The sequence below is a fragment of the Panicum virgatum genome, chromosome 2N (genome assembly GCF_016808335.1).
Source record: "Panicum virgatum strain AP13 chromosome 2N, P.virgatum_v5, whole genome shotgun sequence".
Classification (NCBI taxonomy): domain Eukaryota; kingdom Viridiplantae; phylum Streptophyta; class Magnoliopsida; order Poales; family Poaceae; genus Panicum; species Panicum virgatum.
Genome location: NC_053146.1, coordinates 65,234,956 through 65,256,719, shown reverse-complemented (window position 1 = coordinate 65,256,719; position 21,764 = coordinate 65,234,956). Strand labels below are relative to the sequence as shown.

The 21,764-nt window shown below is 41.9% G+C and overlaps 4 protein-coding genes and 3 non-coding genes across 8 annotated transcripts; 5 read left to right on the top strand and 2 right to left on the bottom strand.

The window, feature by feature from the left end:
* Positions 1-2: 2 nt before the first annotated feature.
* LOC120658644 (probable small nuclear ribonucleoprotein G) lies at positions 3-2,505 on the top strand. The gene is made up of 4 exons (XM_039936915.1): positions 3-189; positions 296-318; positions 1,919-2,040; positions 2,168-2,505. Exons 1-4 carry the CDS (start codon positions 155-157, stop codon positions 2,228-2,230), a joined length of 243 nt encoding a protein of 80 aa, XP_039792849.1. The 5' UTR covers positions 3-154; the 3' UTR covers positions 2,231-2,505.
* A 905-nt stretch (positions 2,506-3,410) lies between these two features.
* On the top strand, positions 3,411-5,358 carry LOC120658610 (40S ribosomal protein S3-2-like). The gene is made up of 6 exons (XM_039936881.1): positions 3,411-3,559; positions 3,668-3,815; positions 3,904-4,075; positions 4,697-4,751; positions 4,848-4,979; positions 5,062-5,358. Exons 1-6 carry the CDS (start codon positions 3,524-3,526, stop codon positions 5,215-5,217), a joined length of 699 nt encoding a protein of 232 aa, XP_039792815.1. The 5' UTR covers positions 3,411-3,523; the 3' UTR covers positions 5,218-5,358.
* Positions 5,359-5,561: 203 nt separating this feature from the next.
* LOC120663198 lies at positions 5,562-5,701 on the top strand. Its single transcript, XR_005670417.1, has one exon. It is a non-coding gene; the product is annotated as a small nucleolar RNA snoR135 (small nucleolar RNA).
* Positions 5,702-5,834: 133 nt separating this feature from the next.
* LOC120663197 lies at positions 5,835-5,978 on the top strand. Its single transcript, XR_005670416.1, has one exon. It is a non-coding gene; the product is annotated as a small nucleolar RNA snoR135 (small nucleolar RNA).
* A 149-nt stretch (positions 5,979-6,127) lies between these two features.
* On the top strand, positions 6,128-6,250 carry LOC120663200. Its single transcript, XR_005670419.1, has one exon. It is a non-coding gene; the product is annotated as a small nucleolar RNA snoR135 (small nucleolar RNA).
* Positions 6,251-7,553: 1,303 nt separating this feature from the next.
* On the bottom strand, positions 7,554-12,758 carry LOC120658599 (PHD finger protein ALFIN-LIKE 9-like). The gene is made up of 5 exons (XM_039936871.1): positions 12,523-12,758; positions 12,351-12,383; positions 9,918-10,146; positions 9,154-9,283; positions 7,554-8,133 (listed from the first exon to the last, which is right to left on the bottom strand). The coding sequence occupies exons 1-5, from the start codon at positions 12,611-12,613 to the stop codon at positions 7,798-7,800; spliced, it is 819 nt and encodes a 272-aa protein (XP_039792805.1). The 5' UTR covers positions 12,614-12,758; the 3' UTR covers positions 7,554-7,797.
* A 493-nt stretch (positions 12,759-13,251) lies between these two features.
* Positions 13,252-18,536, bottom strand: LOC120658585 (alpha/beta hydrolase domain-containing protein WAV2-like). 2 transcript variants are annotated; one of them, XM_039936852.1, is made up of 8 exons: positions 18,162-18,536; positions 16,618-16,653; positions 16,427-16,505; positions 16,255-16,309; positions 16,064-16,180; positions 14,749-14,913; positions 14,120-14,375; positions 13,252-13,650 (listed from the first exon to the last, which is right to left on the bottom strand). In XM_039936852.1, the coding sequence occupies exons 1-8, from the start codon at positions 18,397-18,399 to the stop codon at positions 13,607-13,609; spliced, it is 990 nt and encodes a 329-aa protein (XP_039792786.1). In that variant the 5' UTR covers positions 18,400-18,536; the 3' UTR covers positions 13,252-13,606. The 2 variants fall into 2 exon arrangements, with proteins under 2 accessions (XP_039792786.1, XP_039792785.1); XM_039936851.1 differs by having other exon boundaries at positions 13,252-13,770; positions 18,162-18,531.
* Between the last annotated feature and the right edge of the window lie 3,228 nt (positions 18,537-21,764).

The following is a 21,764-nucleotide window of genomic DNA, read 5'->3' as shown; positions in this document are numbered from 1 at the left end:
CCAGTGTCTCGACGCGGGATTATTAGGGTTCTGGGTTCTCGACGCGGCGGCGGCGGCGGCTACATATACCCCTTTCTTTGTCTCAGCAAGCAAGGCTTAGGGTTTGGTGGTTGGACGCAGAAGCTTGTAGTAGATCCTTCGTTAGGGAGTCGCCATGAGCCGGTCGGGGCAACCTCCGGATCTGAAGAAGTAATGATCTCGCTGTTCCTTTCATCTCGAGCTCGATTTGTTCTGTCGATGTTCCTGTGTTTTGATGGGATTCTAATCCGCGTTTTTTTGTTTCGGTGAATTTCAGGTACATGGACAAGAAGCTCCAAAGTAATTACTTGCAGATCCTTAAGCTTTTAGCCTTATTAGTTATGCGGACCTAGTAATTTTACATGGTCTTAGCCGCGTGTTTAGAAAGCTGAACTTCTGAAGTTTGGGTGATAATCTAGGTTGTGAGCATAGTAGGGATGGTTGCTGCCACGTCTTTCCTAACTGGTAGTATATTTGATTGTATGGGTGCATTCAGAGTATCATAGAATGTTGTATTATTCTAATGGCTCGAGTTTCTGTGTTAGTGCAATCAAGGTCTGCTAGACTTACCTGTGATAGGTAACTTGAGTACCTTTAGCTGTTTTGATATTGTAATACAACTATTGAATGTGCAGGTATTAGTTGAACATAACTGTATGTTCAATTCTTCGGCTTTGGAAAAAATTTGTTTTGTTTTTCTGTGAGTGCCCTACATGATGATATCATTAGCGAAGCTATGGATTTATTGTCCAGATGATGCTTCTTTGTCATAGTTACTCTGATAGGGCATTTACTGTTTTGTTCTGCTTCATAGACTAGGTATAACATCTGCCAGATTATGTATAAGATATGTGTCCTTTGTATCATGCGTGGTCTCGTGTGATCTTTGTAGCTTGTTGTCGTTTCATGGCCTGTTTTTTATTCTGCCATTGTTTTTTTGCTCTGTATAAGTAGGCTCTATGCTATTTCCGTTTACCTCGTTTTTTTTCTTTTATCAGTAATGACAGGCCGCTCTAAATGATGAAGTTAGTTGAAAAGCTATGGATTTAGTTCCAAGTGAAGCTTTTATTGTCATAGTTACTCTGATAGAGCAGCTTGATTGGATGGCTATACCTTGCAATTCAGTAAATCTTTGAGGAGGCAAAACAGCTCCCCCCCCCCCCAAGGAAAAATATTATAATTGAGAGAGTAACGAGGTACTTTTGGCCTCTTGGAACTTAATAGGCAAATATGCTAGTTGGTATAAGTATTGGATACGTATAGTTGCCCGTGCGTTAATTTGTAGGGATCTACGTGATCGAGTCGTGGACGGAGAGCTAGTCCGACTTGCATACAGGATGGACTAAGACCCACCTGTCAATGACACAAGCAGGCCAAATCAAAAATTTAGGTGGAAACATTACGTGCTTTAGAAATAGGTATAGATTTGATCTGAGCATGAGCTAATTGATCTTTGTGGTCTTACTATTGCACTAGTTGGAATCATGTTTGATTTTGTGGTGTGACAAGTGACAACTTAAGGTAGTTGTGTGTCGAGAAAAGTACTGACTGCTGAATCATGACTACTAATAGTATTGTCATCTTATAATAATGGGTGTGGTGTCTGACAAAGCTGCAGTATTATTTTCTCATGCTTTGCATGTTTGCACTAAGGTACCTGAAAAGGACAATAGCTGAAGTCTTGCTGTGCTTTTTACTTGTCATTAAGAGGTGCTTGGTTCCCCCTTTTATTTAAAATCTTAACTGACTGAGTGAAATTTTATCTGGTTTTGTCGCATTGCGGCTTATCTGTTTTGTGCATGGTATCCTCGATTACCATGTTGCCCTGCTGATATAGTATTTTCCTTGCTCGGCCTCCTCTTGAGCTATTCACTGACCAGCTATCCTCAATTTTGGCCAGTCAAGCTGAATGCAAACCGTGTAGTCGTTGGCACGCTGCGTGGATTTGATCAGTTCATGAATCTGGTCGTGGACAACACAGTGGAGGTCAATGGAAACGACAAGAATGACATCGGAATGGTGGTGAGTTACTTTCTTTTTGGCTCTATCAAGTGCTCTGTCAAATTCTTCAAATGGTATGATATAAAAATAATTGTGTCAAATTCTTCAAATGGTATGGTATATTACTGAAAGGTAACATCTTCTGCAGGTTATCAGGGGGAACAGTGTTGTCATGATCGAAGCCCTCGAACCGGTTGCCAAAGCTCAGTGAACTGTCAGCCTGCTTTGGTAGTTAATAAGTTGGTAGTGTTAATTTAAAACTGATGTATGCCGTTGGGCACCATTGTATCTTGAGTTCCTAACCCTTATTCATGTGCAAGTGTTAAGCACTTTTGTATAGTTGAGCCTGTGTTTCGACTTTCCAGTTGCACAGCCTGCTGGTTGTTATTCTGCTGGGATTTGTGCTATCATGGTAGAGAGCGTGTGATATTCCTGTTCTGGGCAGGGAGCTATCAGTTAAGTTTGCGGGAAATGAGACGCCCTTCAGTGCCTTAGTGTTGAGCGAGTAATGTGCACATATACCCCCAGGCCCCAATACTTAGTGTGATAATGTGATTTCTCACAGACTCGAGATAAATTTTTTTGCTGTGCCTTAAAATCAAGGACATGTTGCATAGCATGATCTTAGTGTTTGGCAACTCCATGTTTTTAACAATTCCATATTTTCAGCCAAGCATGTATAACAATACAATATTTTTGTTTAGTTGGTGGAGTGGAGCTGTTTTTTTATACGCTTCTCTTCTAAGATGATGTTAGTGCTATGTCCACGACTCTTAGGGTTGCTGATGTTATCTTCTGCTCCTTCATCAAAGATTTATTTCTTCTCCTTTTACCATAATAATATATCTTATATTCGTTCAAAAAAATAATATATCTTGTACAATACTCGTAGCAAGAAAAGCCACCACTCTATTCGCTTGGTTTGTCAGCCAACCAACACTAGTGATTTTCTCTCGTACCAAATCATCACCGGCTGGCAGTATTTTTTTCTCATAATAAATCAGCATCAACCACAACTAAACAAACATAGTGATATTTCAACCACGACTCCATCTCCATTGTGAAAATCCAGCGTGTGCCCTTTTTTTTAGAAATTCCCATCTCCATTGCGAACAGAGTGATATTTCAACCACGACTCCATCTCCATTGCGAAATTTCTAGAAATGATATTTCAACCACGACTCCATCTCCATTGCGAAATTTCTAGAAAATTTAATCAATACTAAATATTAATCCTTTAGGCCTTGTTCAAATAGAGGATACTTGTCTCCAAGAGATTAGCAAAGAAATTACCTCTGTCTAACTTTTAAACCCTGTCAAGCAAAATTTGTAGGAATCCAGGGGCTAATGTGCAAAACCCTCAAACAAACCCTAGCCGTCCGATCATGTTACCCCCTATATATTCTTCTCCTTCCCAGCACATTTCACATCCGAATCTAGGGTTTTTATCCTCCTCTCCAGCCGCCGCCGCGCCGCACTACCGGCCGCTCCATCCCATCTGCCAATGGCGACCACTCACGCGATCAGCAAGAAACGTAAGGTAGGCCCTGAACCCTCCGTCCCTCACCTCATTTAGATCCCGTGTTCGGCTTGCATAGCCCATGGATTTGATGTCTGATGTCTGGCGTGCTCACTTTCTCGTGCGCAGTTCGTGGCGGATGGCGTGTTCTTCGCGGAGCTTAACGAGATGCTCACCCGCGAGCTCGCAGAAGACGGCTACTCCGGCGTCGAGGTCCGCGTCACCCCCATGCGCACTGAGATCATAATTCGCGCCACCCGCACCCAGAACGTCCTCGGTATGTGCGATTCTGCAACACCATTCCGATTACAGCTGTGAAATTCCAGTGGGTTGGTTGTTGAATCTGGTGTTTCGGTGGCTTTTAGGCGAGAAGGGCAGGAGGATCAGGGAACTTACTTCTGTGGTTCAGAAGCGCTTCAACTTCCCGGAGGGCGGCGTCGAGCTCTACGCCGAGAAGGTGAACAACCGCGGCCTCTGCGCCATTGCCCAGGCTGAGTCGCTCCGCTACAAGCTCCTCGGTGGACTCGCCGTCAGAAGGTTGTACTATATTCTTGGTACAATGCTGTGTTATGATAATTATATAGGCATTTCAGTGATGCTCTGCTGTTCCAGTCACTCACACAGCAGGCTCGGCTTATTGCTATGCCAGACCTGTGTTCGAAGGTGACGAAATTTACCATCTCCTTCCATGCTTTTTATAGGCAGTGGAAGGATTCATCATTGTTCCATTGCTTGAGCGTTTGAGGGATATGTGTATTACTTGTGATTACTTGTGTGCTAATGCATTTGAGGATATTGGTGATTTTAGTTCTGTTCTGTGTAATGTCGTCTATAAAGCAAATAGGTTGCTCTGTACCAACTTTGTGTCGGAAGATGACTATATCACATGTGCCAACTAGAATCTCTCTTCTCAAGAGAAGCTTTGATATTATAAGCTTCAGATATCTGGTTGGCCACATTGCTTGTCACTGTTGCTTCTGGTGGCCTTTATACTTTTTATGAACAATGCATTAACCTTTATATTGCTTGATTTCTTTTTATGATATACTGAGGCTTCATAATTGCTGAAGTCTTCTAGATTGTTCTCATTGAGCTTCTTTGGTCACCCTTTGGTATCTAGCTTTTTTATCTGACTAAAATAGTTTCTTCTTTTGCCAGGGCATGCTATGGTGTTCTACGTTTTGTCATGGAGAGTGGTGCCAAAGGCTGTGAGGTATGTGTCCTGCCATTCTGCCAAGCAAAATCAGTGCAGTTTCTATCAGAGTTGATTCTTGATATGAAGATTGATCTGCCTTTTGGGGTTCTGCAGGTTATTGTTAGTGGGAAGCTCAGGGCCCAACGTGCTAAATCCATGAAGTTCAAGGATGGATACATGATCTCTTCTGGTCATCCTGTCAACCTATATATTGACTCTGCTGTGAGGCATGTTCTCCTGAGACAGGTTTGTTTCTTATTTGATGCTATTGGTTATATATAACCATTAGTTTTGTTCGGGCAGTAATTTTTGGTTGACTTGCTTTCAGGGTGTGCTCGGTATCAAGGTAAAGATTATGCTCGACTGGGATCCAAAGGGCAAGCAAGGGCCAACCATGCCTTTACCTGATCTTGTTACAATTCACCCTCCAAAGGAAGAGGATGAGCTCTTGAGGCCCCTTGCACCAGAAATCCCAGTTGCTTAAGTAAAAAAGTTTAGATATGGTTTGACCCAGTTTTGCGTTCATGTAATGTTCATTATTAACGTTGTCGCAAGTAAAAAGAGCTTTACTTTTTGAAGTTGCAAACAGTGAGCAATCAATATAATCTTTTTGCTTCTTTTCTCACTGTGGTATTGGAGCTTGATAATAGTTTATTGTGGTTCACTTGGCATTTATTCTAGGCAGCTTGTCACATGTTTTTAGGTCATTGTGAGTAAGCCTATGTTAGTTGCAATATTGCAATTCTCTAATTCTTTGTATGTAGGATTGTGGTTGACATGATGCATTTCTTTAGAAATATTCATGGTTTTGATTTTTAGTCAAGTATGCTTGCAGGATAGTGTGTATCAGCTTTACGCTACTTTAATGCGTCTTTTGCCGAAAGTGTTTCCTGCTATAACAATTTGAGGAAAGTGGGCAGTTGGGTTAAGCTTATCTGCTTTCTCCAACAATCATTTTCCTCTCATGTAACTAGTGTCATATTTATGTGTTTCATTGTCTCCATTTTTTTGGTATAGCTTTCCATAGCTTTTGATTGGATGTAGAATGACTTTTCTTTTCATCTGCACACATGTTTTCTTCAGTTCCAAATGGCATGTTGCTCTGCAGGATAGTGTGTATCGGCTTTATGCTTTCTTCTATGCATTTATTGCCGAAAGTGTTTCCTGCTATATTGATTGAAGGAAAGTGGGCAGTTGGGTTAAGCTTATATTCTGTTTTCTCCAACAATCATTTTCCTCTCATGTGACCTGATCTGTATTCTCTGAGAACAATTTCTGGATCTTGCTATTGCTAGCATTGCAGCATTTACATGTTTTTCTACTGCTATACTGCATTACATCATCTGTTGCATGTGGTTTTGTTCTGTTACGAAATATTTGTAGTTTGAATGCTAAGTGCAGGACTTGTCTAAATAGGCATACAAATCGTAATTGTGTTACTTGCCATCTGAGAAAAATGGGCAGTTGAGTTAGGCCAATGTCTTGTGGTTTCCTCAACAATCATTTTTCTCATAGTTTGCCCTTCTGACTTGAAGCTTTTGTTCAATTCAGGAGTTTTGAGCTTGCATCTGTGTATATGGCTCTATTGGCTGAATGTAACTTAGCGCATAGTAGTTGGTATCATTGTTTTTTGTGGTTGTGCATCTGGTTAGTGCAGGATTTTTGTATCGGCAGCATGCTGATTTTTGTGCATTGTTTCCGAGCGGTCCTGCAATATTGATCCATGGAGGATGACTTCTCTTCTGCATTTAATGTTTCTACCACTGAATGCATTGAGCTGCCCTTCGTATATATCCCATTTGTTGTTTAAATGATTGTCCTTTTTCCGTCCTTCGAAAAACAAGTCTTGCTTTCTTAATTATATCTAGATAATATTTGGAAAAAAAATGTTGTGGTTTTCATTAGTGTTTTGGAATGGTGGATGAACTTCTCTGGTTTTTATCAGTGAGCGAATTTGACTAGCAGGGGACCAGATTCCTTCTCTGTCAGAGACCATGCGCTGGTGTTGTGGAGTGAGACGCTTGGATGATTTGCGATGTGATGTTATCTCCGGTGTGTTTAGCAGTTGCTAACCGATGTTCAAGCAGGAGGCTGAACAGAAAATTTTCTGAGATCTATGTATAGTATGCTTATGGTATCTATTTACAATGTTGGGAGTACGCATTATGTTTGATTCTCTGTGCCCATACGCTTATTTCGCTGTGCGTCATCCTTAGCCGAAATTAGGGCATGCTAATAAAATTTGGCTACCAATTGTCTAAAGGTTAGCATTTTAATATTTGTGATTAAAACAATGGTAAGTTACTAAGTTCTTAAACCTTACAAAAGGAGAATTATTGATTGCCAATGTTTTCACACAACGTCAAAACCTACTGAATACCTAAAATTGTCAACTTTTTGACAGCCATGATTTTTTTTACTTAAAAACTGCTCGCTTTATTCATTGCCAGCATGGGTTCAAAAAAATCACAAGCTGTCCAAGAGATTACAAACACTGGGCAGGGAGTGTCCGTGTCTTTCTCTTCTTTTATTGTTCATCCGAAGAGGCATTATTATGTGTTAGGCGCCAAAGAAACTGCTTAATCTTTGGAAGGCATTCTAACTTACATAAATTTCCCTAATCCTCTTGGTTTGCATTTGACAGCCATGATTTTGGTAAACAAATATCTTGGCTTGCTGTAATTTTGGTTCAGTAAAAGCATGCCGATGGAACAATTGGTTTGCCATAATTTTGGTTCAGTAAAAGCATCCCGATGGAACAATTGCCATAATTTTGAGATTTTGTACGTCTTTGCTCCACTGAGATGCCTAACTGGGCCATTAAATCAGAATAAACATAACCAGATCATTAATGTCAAACTGGCCAAGTAAAGCTGCAGGCCTCTGCACAGATCATGGGGAACAGTAACCATTATGCTATGTTCAGAGCAAATGCGAAATGAAATCCTCTCTAAATCTAGTTCAACACGAATGAATGCTATAGTTACAGCAGGCCAGCAGCCAGCCACAAATACACAACCGCACAAATTAAACAAGTTTACAACATTGCAATTGCAACTTCCCCTTAGGACGGGCGGGCTCGCTTGCTGCCGCCGCCGCCGCCGCCCGTGCAGGCCGGGCACTTGTAGTGCTTGATGTGCTCGGCCTTGGCTGCCGTGATCTTGACGCACTTGCCATGGAACCACTTCTCGCAGATGTCGCAGCAGATCCAGAACTCATCAGGGCCGTAGCTTTCCCCGCATGCGCCGCAGAGTGTCTCCCCATGCTCACCCTCACTGACACCACCGCCGCCACCTTCATCCTCAGCAGCTGGGCCTTCCTCTGCAGGGGCAGGGTCTTCTGCCTTCACCTGGGGTGCCGCCGCCGGCTTTGGCTGCTTCACCTTAGGCTCCGATGATTTCTGCATTTTTCAGAGGAAGAGGGTCAAACAAGTTTAGGCAGGATGTTGTGAGTTCTGGATGGTTAAATCCCTCAAATCTATGCTGTCAGCGAGATGAATTTTGATTGCTAACATGAAAAAAATTGCAGCTAGATTTGGGAAAAGCGTAGAAATCAGAAAAATAGCAGCAAGATTTGGGTAAAGCACTAAAGCATAGAAATCTGACAGCTAATTTGAGCATAAGAGTGCAAGTAACACCAACAATGTCACTATTAAAAAAGATGCACTCATAGCTGTACAAACCATGTGTTATAAACAATGCCATGTCCACAAATTGAAACATATTTTATAGAGGAACTAAAGGTTATACAGTGCAAACAGTTAACAAATGGATCAAATAGATACAAGAAATCGTGAATAAATGAATTGCAACAGACATAATAAAAATGCCACATTGTTGCGGTAATGGGTAAATCATAGTCACAGAATTCGGGGTCGATGCCTCGTCCCACGACCCGGGAATGCCGTTCCGATTCGAGGGTCGGGGTCAAAGAGGGTCAGTGTCTCATTCAAGGTTGGATCGCGTCCCGGTTTGAGAGGGGTCGTAGCCCCATTGCTAGTAGATTTAATTGGGATAAGAAGGTAATTGATAGCGGATTGATGTGGTTTTTGTTAGATAATAAGCTGAGTACGTGTATGTTTCTTATATGCTTGTGTAGATTAGTTTCTTCATTAGTAGCACATATATATATAGTTTTTGTCTTTTTAAAGACGCATCGACCCGAAGATATCGACCCGGATGAATTAGAGTCGCGTTCCACATAATAATTTATCGTTTCATAGAGGTATACCCCCTTCGTACCACAATTTTATAAAGTGACGACCCTCGACCCCGTTCCTCGACCCGGTCAACCCAGGAACTTTGTGACTATGGGGTAAATACAGAACGAGTTTCAGAAAAAATATATAGAAAGAGCTTCAAGATTAGTCGAACTCAAAAACAGAATAAAGGGCATATCTATTCTAGAGAATGAGTGGTACCGTTTTGTTGTTGGACTTGGATTTGCTATTGCTATGGTTATTATTGCTCGGTGGTGCCTTGATATTACTCTTCCCACTAACAACTTCAAAAGTTGTGGGAAGTTCATTAATCATACCAAACAGGCGCTTCCTGGATGACAGAAACAGGTAGGTGTTAGTGAAGCATATTACGCCAAATAGTGGTAGGAACCAAGAAAATTGCCAAACATAATTGTTTTGGTAAAGATATGCTTGTTAACATTAATCGAAAAATCATGTTCAGCATTTCCTTAGTACCACAATAGCTCCCCTCCAAGAATATTACCATCACAATGCTACAGCAAGTTTACTAACTAAAACAATTTTTAAATAATCCTAGGGGCAGATCAGCTGTCTCCTCTTGATAACCCTGTCCTAGCAAACATACCTAACATTGCAAAACAATATAAAATACTTCAGCTTGAGTGTGTATCATCTGCTCAATTTCACAGAAACTCTGTTCCATGCAATTTCACCATGTCATTATTTAGTGAGCCAAATAATTCGCGGCAAATGACGTACACTCAAGGTCACTATTGTTCGCCACGCTTAAGTAGCATTTATCGTTTAAACTACGTTTTCCAGATCTACCACCTGCCAAAAAATTGGGTCCAGCAATTTGCAGATTAAGCAGTACACATCTGAAGGAAAGCTATGAAATGAAAACTTCATATACTAAATAGAAACTGAAGTAGCAAAAAGGGATACTGCACTACAGATTCCAGAAAGATTGAATGGAAAGTAACCTGTCATTTCTATCGAAACCGAATCGAGCACCAAAGTAAAATGCAACAGAAAGCAACCAAGCATCACTGTGCACAGCAACCATGGATAACCAATCTTTTTCTTGCATTCCATCTCGTGCAAAGTTGATGCCCAATGCTGGCTCTGGGAGCTCAGGTGGCACCTCTTCTGCAGGCAAATTTACTTCCCAATTCTCATTGGGAAACCCATACAGGCACAGGTTTTCCTTTTCTGCAGAGTTAAAAACATGGTCATGCCAGGATGGACAAACATATCTGCTGCAATTATCAATAACATGATCAGTAGACAACATTAAAAAAAAGGATGAAAATGCTCAGAACTTGGAATGAATTAACTCGGTTACGTAAATATGATCACTTTACATGTACATTCAAATAAGGGCAAACTCACAGGTAACCTTCCAAGCAATGTTAGCCTAAACGTTAAACGGTGAACGGTCGGTCATCCATCGTTTAGCAAAAAGTCGGTATACACGGCCGTTTAAACGGCCTTTTAAACGGTCGAAACAGTTTTACACGGCTAATCAGCCTACACAGCTATTCATTGAGTAGCATTTACATGCCGCGTAAATGGTCTAAACAGCCCTGTAGGCAAACAGTGCTTCCAAGTATATTCCAATAACATCAAACCAAGATCATCATCTCTCTGACAGAGTAGGCTATATAAAAACATTAATTTAACTAAGGCTTCAACAGAGAACAAGCTACAAAAGCAATGAGCAAACTAAAATCTTAGATCACATTATAATATTGACTACAAGAAAAATTAATACATCAAACTAGTACATAAACAAGGTTATCGCATAGAAAGAAAAGGATAGCATATTGGCAATGCCCAGTTTGCTAAAAATTCATTCCACAGTCCACTAGGGAGGAATAGAAATGGTGACTTCGCCTTTTGTTAGTAATTCGGGACATTCCTTGCATTTAAACACTCGCATGCCCAATGGTGATTTTGTCATTATTTCTTATTTCAATTATCTGAAATATACAGGACATCCAACCATTTTTTTTGTTTCAAATAACCACCATCCAAGCTTACCAACTGGATATTATTTAATTGCAATAATTTATAGGGGATAAAGAGATATGTTCACAGTATTCTGATTACTAACCAAAAAGTCCTTCCACTAGCCTAAACATGGACATTAACCATTAGGGGAACACATTTTGGTTCACCGTTCAATTCACCAAGCAAAGATCTAATCCACATGAAGACAGCTTGAGAACTGATGATTTGAGAATTGAGAACGTTTAAGGACCATCATAACAACGCTCTCCCTCATCTCCTCATATTCAATACTGTGCCAGTGCCGAATAAAGTGTCAGGCCATTTGTAAGGCTTGCAAGCATCAATATGAAGCAGTGGTGTGCAATATACTGTGCAGAGGGCAATAACATCATCAAAGAAGAGGAAAAGAGAGACTGGTAAGAGGCCCCACGCAGCAACACAATATTTTGAATTTAGGTGGAATTAAGCTATTCTCCGTCACCAAGTTATCTTGTGAGCAAACCAACCATCATCTAGCAGATACCAGCACCACTGCTCTCCGCTCTATGGCATTTTTCGCTGTGCGACAGTAAACTGTACCCAAGGTTTAGTCAAGTTCAGTAACCACCATGGGGTCAGAGCTCAATTGCCAGCAGCATTCAGTTTTGAGCTCAACTGCCAGCAGCATTCAGTTTCATTTACCAAGCAGCAAAGATGGTGGTAGAGCTTCTTTTTTTTTTGAAGATTACGGTGATAGAGCTTCTATTATTGCAGGCATGTAGCCAACCCTTCATAGTCAAAGGAACTATATGAATTATTGTCAGGCCAGAAGAATCACACTGCACCTACCAAGCAGGACCCACTGATGTTGAAACCAACAACCCAAACTCAAAACAGGTGACCCCTACATATGTGGCGCCTTTCAGCCCAGCAGCAACACCTTTCTGCCCACACAACTTGAAGGCATCCATATGAGCATACACGACACTACCACATACATAAAGGTGGAAGATTCAGCATTAATGATGTTAATCTGAAGAGCTTAAGATATTAGAAGTAGAAGCCATCCAATCTGAGCAATCAGTGGACGTTGGATAAATCTGAACCATACATTACTGGTCAAGCGGTCATGCTGCTGGTTTCCACAACTCCAACCTCTCCTCAGGACCAGTGGTACACTTGTTATTTAATCCTACAATTAAGGTCCAATATTTCGAAATTCTGAGGGGGCATCAGGTAACACTCACAGTAGTTTATAGAAAATAGGCATATGCCTAGATGAAAAACGAAAAAATATTGACCAGAATTATGATAGAACACGCAGCCCTGCTTGAAAAATGCAGTATATGCACAAAAAAAAACGGAGCAGGGGGGAGCAATCCAAAATTACACTACGCCACAATTACAGGCAAGAATTCACTCACCCGGGTCGCATTGCTGGAAGAAATCCTCCACATCTGCAGCAACAACAAGCTAAACAAGTCACGGAACCAACCGAAAACCCCCCACAGATAGCAGGAAAGCTGAAACTTAATCCATGAGATCCCATCGTTAGCCAGACGAGGAGTTCGATCTAGTCTCGAATCGGTCGCCTACCGGTGGTGAGCGCGCGGATTATCCCGGCGCGGCGGCCCTTGAAGTCCCGGAACACCTCCTCCACCGTCCTGGGGTTGTATCCTGGGTCCATTCGAGCGGCGGATTCCCGGATTCGTACCGCTGCCGGAGAAGATTTGCAGCCGTTTTGTTCCGACGTATTTCCGGGTGGTGTCTTCGAGCGGAGGGTTTAAAAGAGGAGAGAGAGAGAGAGAGAGAGGCGGACGCGAGCTGTGGGAATGCGACTAGAGTGGTGGATTGGAGACGCCAGAACGTGTCCGTGTTGGTGGGCCCCACGGCCCATGAGACAATCTCTTTCCCGATTTTCACCCTTTGTTTTTTTTTATAGCTCACCCTTTGTTTTTACCTTGTAGGCTTTACATTGCCATTTTATTTATTTTGAGAGGAGGTTTTACATTGCTAAATGGGCCTGTAGGTTTAGGTTGGGCCAGCTTTTGGTTTTGGAGCTCCGAGTTCGGAAGAAAATGAGTCTGACTTGCTTCCACCTCACAACTCCCCTAAAAAAACTCACAACTAGGGTTGGTGGTGGTTGGGAGCATCAGCTAGCTTGGCGCTAACCATGGCCGATGGAAATAACCATGGTCGAGGTCAGCAATTTTAACAGATTTAGCTCCCGCTGAGGCAACGTTGATCACAGAATTGAAAAACAAATTCCGTTGAAAAATACTATACGGTCACTAGTAACTGAACAGATGAAGATGGGCTACCCACTGGTTCGAAAAATCAAATCCACGTTAAACAATGGGTTTCCAGCTCACTTTCTTGCTAGAACATTTCAGTATACACGGGGAAAAGGAAATAAACAGGAAACCAATTTGGTAATAAACAATCAAAATCACAAAGCCAAATGGTTGAGCCAACGAGCTTACAACCTATGTATCGGGCTCGCATACACCAGGCCACATTTTCAGGAATGTCCCGATACTAGTTCTAGTAATGAAAACCTATGCGATTCGTACATTCAATCAAGAGGATGTATTCGGTTCATAGACAAATAGACTCAGATATTTCAGCATCCTGGGGCAACTGTAGTAGCAGAGCATGTTGGAGAATCCTCGAAAAATATTCACAACTTCGGCTGCTTCAGGTATAATGGAACAGAACAGTTGCCTGAATTAATTTTTGCAGTGAGCTTCAGTTCATTGGTGACAGAAATTGCAGCAATATCAGAAATTATGAGCTTGGAAAAGGAAATCTGATCCAGATGTTTCGGTCAATCAGCAGCTTCATCTAGAGAGAGAGATCCGTCAGAAACAAGCCAACATAACATCGACATTTGCAGTCAGCATCATGAACAGTATGGGGTACAAAAGTTTAACAGAATGGAAATAAGGAACCAACATTAGTGAATATAGTTAGCATTATTAAAATTGCAGAAGGTACTCAAACAATGAGAACACAAACATAACATGAAAACATATTCTGGCATCTATAGCAATTAGCAATCATTTCTGAATCTATCCAGGAAACTCCATTGCTGTCAATGCACTTCGAAAATAAACTAGCCCCATCTCAAAAGCAAATATGAGAATAGGGTAAACTTTGACAAAAGTTTCAAACAGATAAGGCAGTAAATTACCATCCTCAGCAATTTCACTTTTGAAGCTGGCATCACGACTCTGTACTTCTGGAGCATATTGATCCAAAAACAATTGGATTGCCCTCCAGTAGCGGTCCCCTCCAGACATCCAGGTATCCATATGCATGCCACTAGGAAAATCAACAAATCTGCAATTTCTGTTATGTTCAACAGCTTTGTCATATAGCATCGTCATGTGCGAAGGGGGGACAAGTTCATCTTGCAATCCAGAAAGGAAGAGAATGGGTTGTTTGACCTGCAATCAACATATGAACTCAGGCAAGGAATAGCATGTACCAACAGTTTGTTGGATCAAAGGAAGACCAAAAAAATGGAGACAAGCATATGCAAATATTTGAGGCTATATTGATTTAGTAGCTTGTGATTGTTTCTATAGATGAGACATAGAATGTTTAAATTGTGTAGCAAATGAATCTAGGTTGGAACTTAGTATAAGCTTCAAACACAGGCCAATGGAGGAAATATAAATTAATACATGGCATCCAATGCCCTGTAAAAGTATGAAATCTACACTCTAATGCTCCAAAACTGAATAAAAGCAATAAGAAAATGGTAAATGCAACCAAAGCATGGAACATGGAAGTCAGTTTAAACCACCAAAAGCTCACCTCTCCAACAATATCAAGTGTACTCCAGGGAGAGCGAACAACACAGTTCAGAAGTTTTGGACCTTTAGATGAGCTGCCACCAATGAACCATCTTAAGAAGGGAAGCATGATGCCAGCCATATCCAGTATAGATGTAAATGTGTTTTCTAGTATTAGAGCAGCCACCTGCAGCAAGGAGCAATTCATATAATGTTTTTGCTTGATTCCAAAGCATAACTGAAGATAACTGATAGCAGCCAATCTGGATGGAAGAGGCAGAACAAACTAGGTCCAATTTGGGGGGGGGGGGGGGGGGGGGGCTCTTGCCTAATAGGAACATATCTACCTATGACAAGAAGGTGCGCAGCCAAAGGCCTGTGTGGCATACTACCAGAGGGCCGGGCAAGTATATCTCCAACAATCCTTCTAACACTCCATGTCTCCATCTCCCATGCCATCATTTATTTTGAACTCTATAATCAAGACCGTGTGTTGCAATCAGCGACTAGCCCAATAGAAAGGTCATTTTTCACATTAAATTATGCTACAGCTGCGGCAATAATGATAAGCATACATCAGCAAATCTTCTCCCCCACTTCTTACTATTCACATTAGACCTTATGTTATGTTAGATTTCAAATATGGCATGAGTTTACAAAAGGATTTATTTCTCATCTATCCCAAAAGAAAAAGGTTAAACTGTTACAAAGCGTAGTTCATTAGGGGTAAACACCACCAGGATAGACGAGCAGGGTTGACTAGGAGAGGCTAGAGTATTGATGGACTTGGGGTTAATTTCTTCTTTCTTCATTGCTTGATTATACATGACCACCATGCCTCTGTTTATATAGAGCCGGCTCCTAATAACCTTATCTAATCCTAAGGCCTAATCCATCTAACTAACTGTGGGCTGTGGCCATCCAGGCTGCCACACCCATAAAATCAATACTCTCCAAGGGCTACTTATTTCAAACAGGCTTCAATAATCAATACCCTATTCATGTGTTCAACATTCAAGTGTAGTACAGTAATAACCAAGAAAGTTCTTGATTTTCACACCCTTTCATCCCCTCCCCAAAATTCTCAACATAGATCCTAGCATAAGATGGTGGTGGTGATGATCTTCGAAAGGATTATCCAGATTGTGATTGCAGGAAGCATGCAAATTTAATTTGTGGACATGTTTGTGTTGCTTCACAAAAATAAACTAACATTAAAACAAAATGCAGGAGGGGATACTAATGTCACCAATTCAATAGCATAGGCAACAGAGCATATTTCTCACTTTCCTGCAGTGATACAGATTACATGTAGTGATGCTGAGTAAAAAGACTACCTTTTCAGGATTGTTTTTCGCAAGAACTGCACCCACAGCGCCTCCTAAAGATCTTCCAAAGATAACTATCCTGGATGTATCAATGTCCTTTCTCTGAGCTAGATGATCAAGTGCAGCCTAGTACATAGAATATCTGCAAAAATTGAGAAATGATGGAACCAGTGAAGTAACACATAAAGGAACCAGCAAACCTGTGCATCATATGTGATCCCTTTCTGAGAAGGATAGCCATCACTCTCACCATACCTACAATCATATTCAACTTTAGATGATAACAAATGAAGTGAGAACGTTTGAATCCACAAAGTATAGAGCTACAAGTCTGAAAAATGGTACAAAAATGTAACAGAAGTAATATCATACCCTCTATAAGAAAGCATAAAGACATTGCACTGTAGCCGCTGCATCATGAGTCGAACAAATTCCAAACGATGAGCAATGTCTATAAATAGTAAAGGATTTTAACAGAATAAGATTCCAACAAAATAATTATAACTTGAGCCATCATATGAGGTACGCTTCCTATGTCCATAAGAATGAAAAAATCAGGATGCTGCCAGCATTTTCTTGGAAGAACAGGATGGTTGGACCTGCATCAGAAACATACCATGAAAGAATTAACAAATCAGGCATAGGAGTGAAGAAGATTGAGCAAAAAGTGGATAAGCATAAGCTCATAGCAAGTTATAGTGATTTAGGAAATGGTGTTGGATCAAAGCACAGAACATCGTTATCCTATCCTAAAATCCCTCCTTTTTGTTATAGTTATGCATCTCGAGTACCTAATTACAAATACTAAAAAAATTGAAACTCCTTTTGCTAGATCATGCTAACCTAATGACAAACATCAGTAAATGATGCATTCAATCAAAAATACACAAGAACATGTGCCATGCAACGCATTTAATATATGGACAAAATCAGTTAGTTCATGGTGGACACATAGTAATAGATACAACTAGCAAGATGACAAGCATGCAACTAAATAGCTGGATTTTAAGGTTCTTTGCATACTTATTACATTGGCCAACCTAGCTTGAGTTATTGTACATCAGTCATGTGTGCATGGATACTTTAACAGATCAGTTGTCGCTATGGTTCCCTCCCTCATGCAGCCAACTAGCCAGACTGCCCGCTTGCTGGTAAGGGGCCAAGGAGTAACCGACTGAGTTGTGCAGGAGAAGCTAAGTTCAGCAGTGGCCCACTTTTCATCGAAAGAGAGCCAAGGATGTTGAACAGATAATCTGTATAGAATTAGAAGTGGAGTTTGCCATTTTCACCAATGATAAAGCACTAGGCCAAACAAAATATATCCTGCCTCAACATGATTTTAACCCACTCTCTTTTCACATGAATTCATTCAGGAATCAAGCATGCTATCACATATGGACACATGGCGTAAAGCTAACTGAGTCTAATTTTGTAAAGCAGCACACATGGTGAAAACCTAAATCATCAACCAAAAAACTTGTGGCATACTTTAGTCTGATATGTTAATAACTATACATATTACAGAGTCAAGAAAAAACATAGCACACCAAATCGTCACTGGAGCAGTGTAAGTGGCATCCAAGTAATAGCAAGTTAAAGAAATACGGACACCACATATACCGCTGAGTAACATCTATGAGATATCATCAATGCAGGAACCAGCTAGCTAAATTTCCAGCCAAGCTAGTTATCAGTTCCTGTGAACAATCAATATGAGTACGGAGAGCTGTGCATCATAACCTAGAAACCCTAGAGATCGATCAGCAACAAATCCACAAAGTAGCTACCGCTGGCAAAAATTCTAGCGTGTCCTTGGCGAATAATGACTACCAAAATACACCAGCCCAAAATCCCATCAAGGGAACTAAAGCAGAAGCTACTGCGTCGCCACTACATCTATCCGGGCATTCGGATCGACATGATGTCCTTAAACCGAACCATGAAGAGATCCACACGCCGACGCCCGCCAGGAAATCAGAAACAATTTATCAAACCTGCAGCGCAACAGCCACGGCCCAAGGGGGGCAGGAGAGGAAGGGGCAAGCAGAGGGAGGGAGCCGGAGGGAGGATTGGGAACTGGGGACTCGGCTCGCGGCCTCGCGCTCACCTCGGCAGGTAGGGGAGTGGCGGATGAACCAGGAGTGGAGCCGCACGCCGTCGGCGGCGCGGAGCCAGACGTCCTCGTAGGAGAGGCGGAGGCGCGCGGGCGTGATGGGGTACGCGCGCGCCAGGCCCGGGAGCACGGGCACGTAGACGAGGCGCTCCTGCAGCGCCACCAGCGCCGCCAGGCCGACCACCGCCACGCCCCCCGCTCCGTACGCCAGCACCTTCAGCCACCCCGACATCTCTCCCCCACCTCTCCGGCCGCCGCCGCTCGCCGCGGAGTAGCAGGCGCCTCCCCCCTCTTCTGGTGGTGGTGGCTGGTGAGCGCGACGGCGCGGCCGAGAGAGGCGTGTCTTCCTTCCTTCTGGGCCGTGGCCCCGGGCTCGGGTTTGGGTCTGGCAGCGGCCAGTTGGCGCAGGCCAGTAGGGCCCACCTCCCACCGACAGATAGTGTTGACTGACCTATACGAAGCAATTACTAGCAACGGCCTAAGCAAGTGCAGTATATTAGCACTGTGATTAGTACTGTACTAATCACAGTGCTTACGATCTGCAAGTATCTTTCCATTGGCACTACACTACTATGTTAAGACCTTTTCCATTTTTGGCGTAATCCATGGTAGATAGAAAAAGTTTTCTGCGAGCGAAGATGGAAGCATAAACAAGCCGGCAATGGCCACGGTAGATCTGGGCATCCTCCGGGCCGGGTCGGGTTCGGGTCGGGTCAAAAAAAAGTCCGGTGTTTTTTCTAGCGGCCCGTGCCCGACCCGACCTGGTGGCTGGGCCGTAAAATTGAGCCCGCACCCGACCCGACAGCCAGTCGGGTCGGGTTCGGGTCGGGTCGGGCCGGGTCTATGTAAAATGTCGGGTTTCTTCGGGTTTTTCGGGTTTCGGGTCAAAAATTTTAGCTCGTGCCTGGACCGTCAGTCATACCGGGTCAAAAATTTTGACCCGAGCCCGCCCATCAAACTCTTCGGATCAGGTCGGGCTATTTTCGGGCAGATTGGATCGGGTCCGTCGGGTCGGGCAGCCCATGCCCAGATCTAGGCCACGGGCATTGGATATTTAAATCGAGTAGGAGGATCGCTTGTCATTAGTGCCTGACGGAACGAGCAGCAGGACAGATGTAATCATTAATGTAAGGCAATCCAATTTAATCGCTGTGTTTGTTTGGCTGTGGCTGGTGCTGATTTATTATGAGAGAACAATACTGCTGACTGGTTGGTAGTTGGTGGCTGGTGCTGATTTAGTATGAGAGAACAGTACTGCTGTCTGGTTGGCTTACAAGCCAAGCAAACAGATCGAATATTTATATGTTTTTAACTTATAATTTAATAAATATAAAAGTCCGATTCTTTTAGAGATCTTCTTTTACAGTACTGGTGGCGTACGGCTGGAACGCAAACAGCACTGACCGATGCGTGGTGCCAGTAATCTTGCACCGAACAACTCTCCTTCGCCACGGCAGAGTTCGGTGTATCTGCATGACAGAAGCGCTACGGTGTAGAGATACCGATACACCGTATACGTGCTCTTCGTAAGCAATATACATGGCGACCAGAGAAGGAATGGGGCAGTGGCTCACCCCCGCCACCTTGACATCTGGCCTCCCAGCACATCGAGGGTGATGGCAGAATGATACAGGCCGAAACCGCCCGGACATTTAATCAACTAAAGATTTAATTCTAGTCTACTCTCTCAGATAGCCCATAAATTCCTAGCTCCACAAGCGGCAGCGTACCTGGAAGAGTAGCAAGCCTGCAAATATTTAGTTTGACATGCTCTACTCTTCTGTAGGTCCACCCTCCAATTTACTAAATAGCTTACTCAATTGATAAGTGTGTGGTCATGAATGGAGATAATATTGAAGGACACCTAAGTTCATGGTAACTTTTAGGTAAAACAGGAACGTAACATTTCTCAATAAATATTGGTTTGCAACCACTTTGCAAATACATATTGCACAAGTTGTTACCGGTATTTTAAGGTGTTGTAGTAGCTCCACAGAGCCGCCGCTACGAACACTATAGTAGATGGTGGGTTATAGTGACGCTATTAGCGACTAGAGAAGACTTACGTCAAATCATGTGGCCCTCAGGCCCTCTATTTAACTTGTTGATTTTCATATGATCTCAAATGTTAGAAACAAGAATACTTCACATTTATACTATGATCATGAACTTTTTAGCGGGCTTTTTTTGTGGGAGCCATATTGGTGCCTACATTTCTTATTGGCTTGGTGCTATTCTCCAAGTGTGACTTACGATCTTTGTGTTTGTGTTAGTTTACAAAGCTTCTCCAATCCTATCAAAATGTACCGGCAATTTGGTATCTATCTCCGTCATACACGTGAGAGCCACGTGTTTGTCGATATCGCGGTCAACGCACAAAAAGGAAAGTGATGAGTGGCATCGCCTGGATTTAATATTGTTGTTTCCCAGCAGAAGTTTTTTATTGGTGCAATTTGTCCAATCGTTCATTCGATGACATTCACACCTAGGAATAGGTTGTAGAGCTCATGTTGTACTCATCACCTATCACTCGTGCTCATTGTCCAATTACAAATGCACGAGTGGTCTACCAGCTGACGATAGTCGTAACAATTGAAGTCAGATTAAGCTTCCAAAGATGACGAATGATTCTATACTGACAAGAGCATACTACGTAAGAGAGACACGCACATACTTATAAATGGTGTACTTTTATCTCGTCATGCAAAAGTGCACATATGAGAGCAACTTAGCAGCGTTGACTATAAGCTAGCCCTTCAAAGTTTAATTGTAGAGCTACATTACACAGAGTTCACAGTTTACATCCATTTTATCATCACTTTTTAGTAAAAATAGTCATAATCCAAAATGTTACTTCTGATAGTCTAAAACATTTTATACACTATGCATCAATAGTTAAAATGTACTATTCTAAAAATAATTAAAAATATTGAATATAAAAATTTAGTGAGAATTTCACAACATAACACAAATTGCATGTTCTAATATGAAAAATGGCACTTTAAGCTAGTATTTATTTGTCTTTGTCATTTGTGGTTAGAAACTAGGATACAATACAATAGTTTCTAGGAAACAAGTATGTCACGGCCCTTTGTAATCATATAGAATAAAATTAGCACAGATGTAAAAACATTGAATTGCTTAATATAGTAACTTCAAATACATCGTTTGCACTTCATCGTGAAAATATAACTTTCTCTTGGTACAATTTGCATAAGGGGCGGTAGCTTCATTGTGGCCAAAGGTCATCTTGAATATTGATTATAGCTTTTAGAATAGGCCACTTTATAATTTTATCCGGTCTTAGCTACTGCTTTGCACAAACATTTCAAAAGAAGAAGATTCAAGAATGTTCTGGATTTGAGTAATCGTACTTCAACAAGTTTAAATTAAACTATTTTCCAACAATACTATAAGAATATAAAAGAGGGCAAGAACCCATGCAAATACCAATATTCAAGGTATCTGATTCTTGGTGCACCTACCAATATTCAAGGTTGGTGACGGACGTGTGAGCACCGAGCAGTGTAGAGGAGACGAAACATTTCCCTTTTATTTATTGCGTCGAAAGAATAACAAACTGAGAAAAAGACAGAA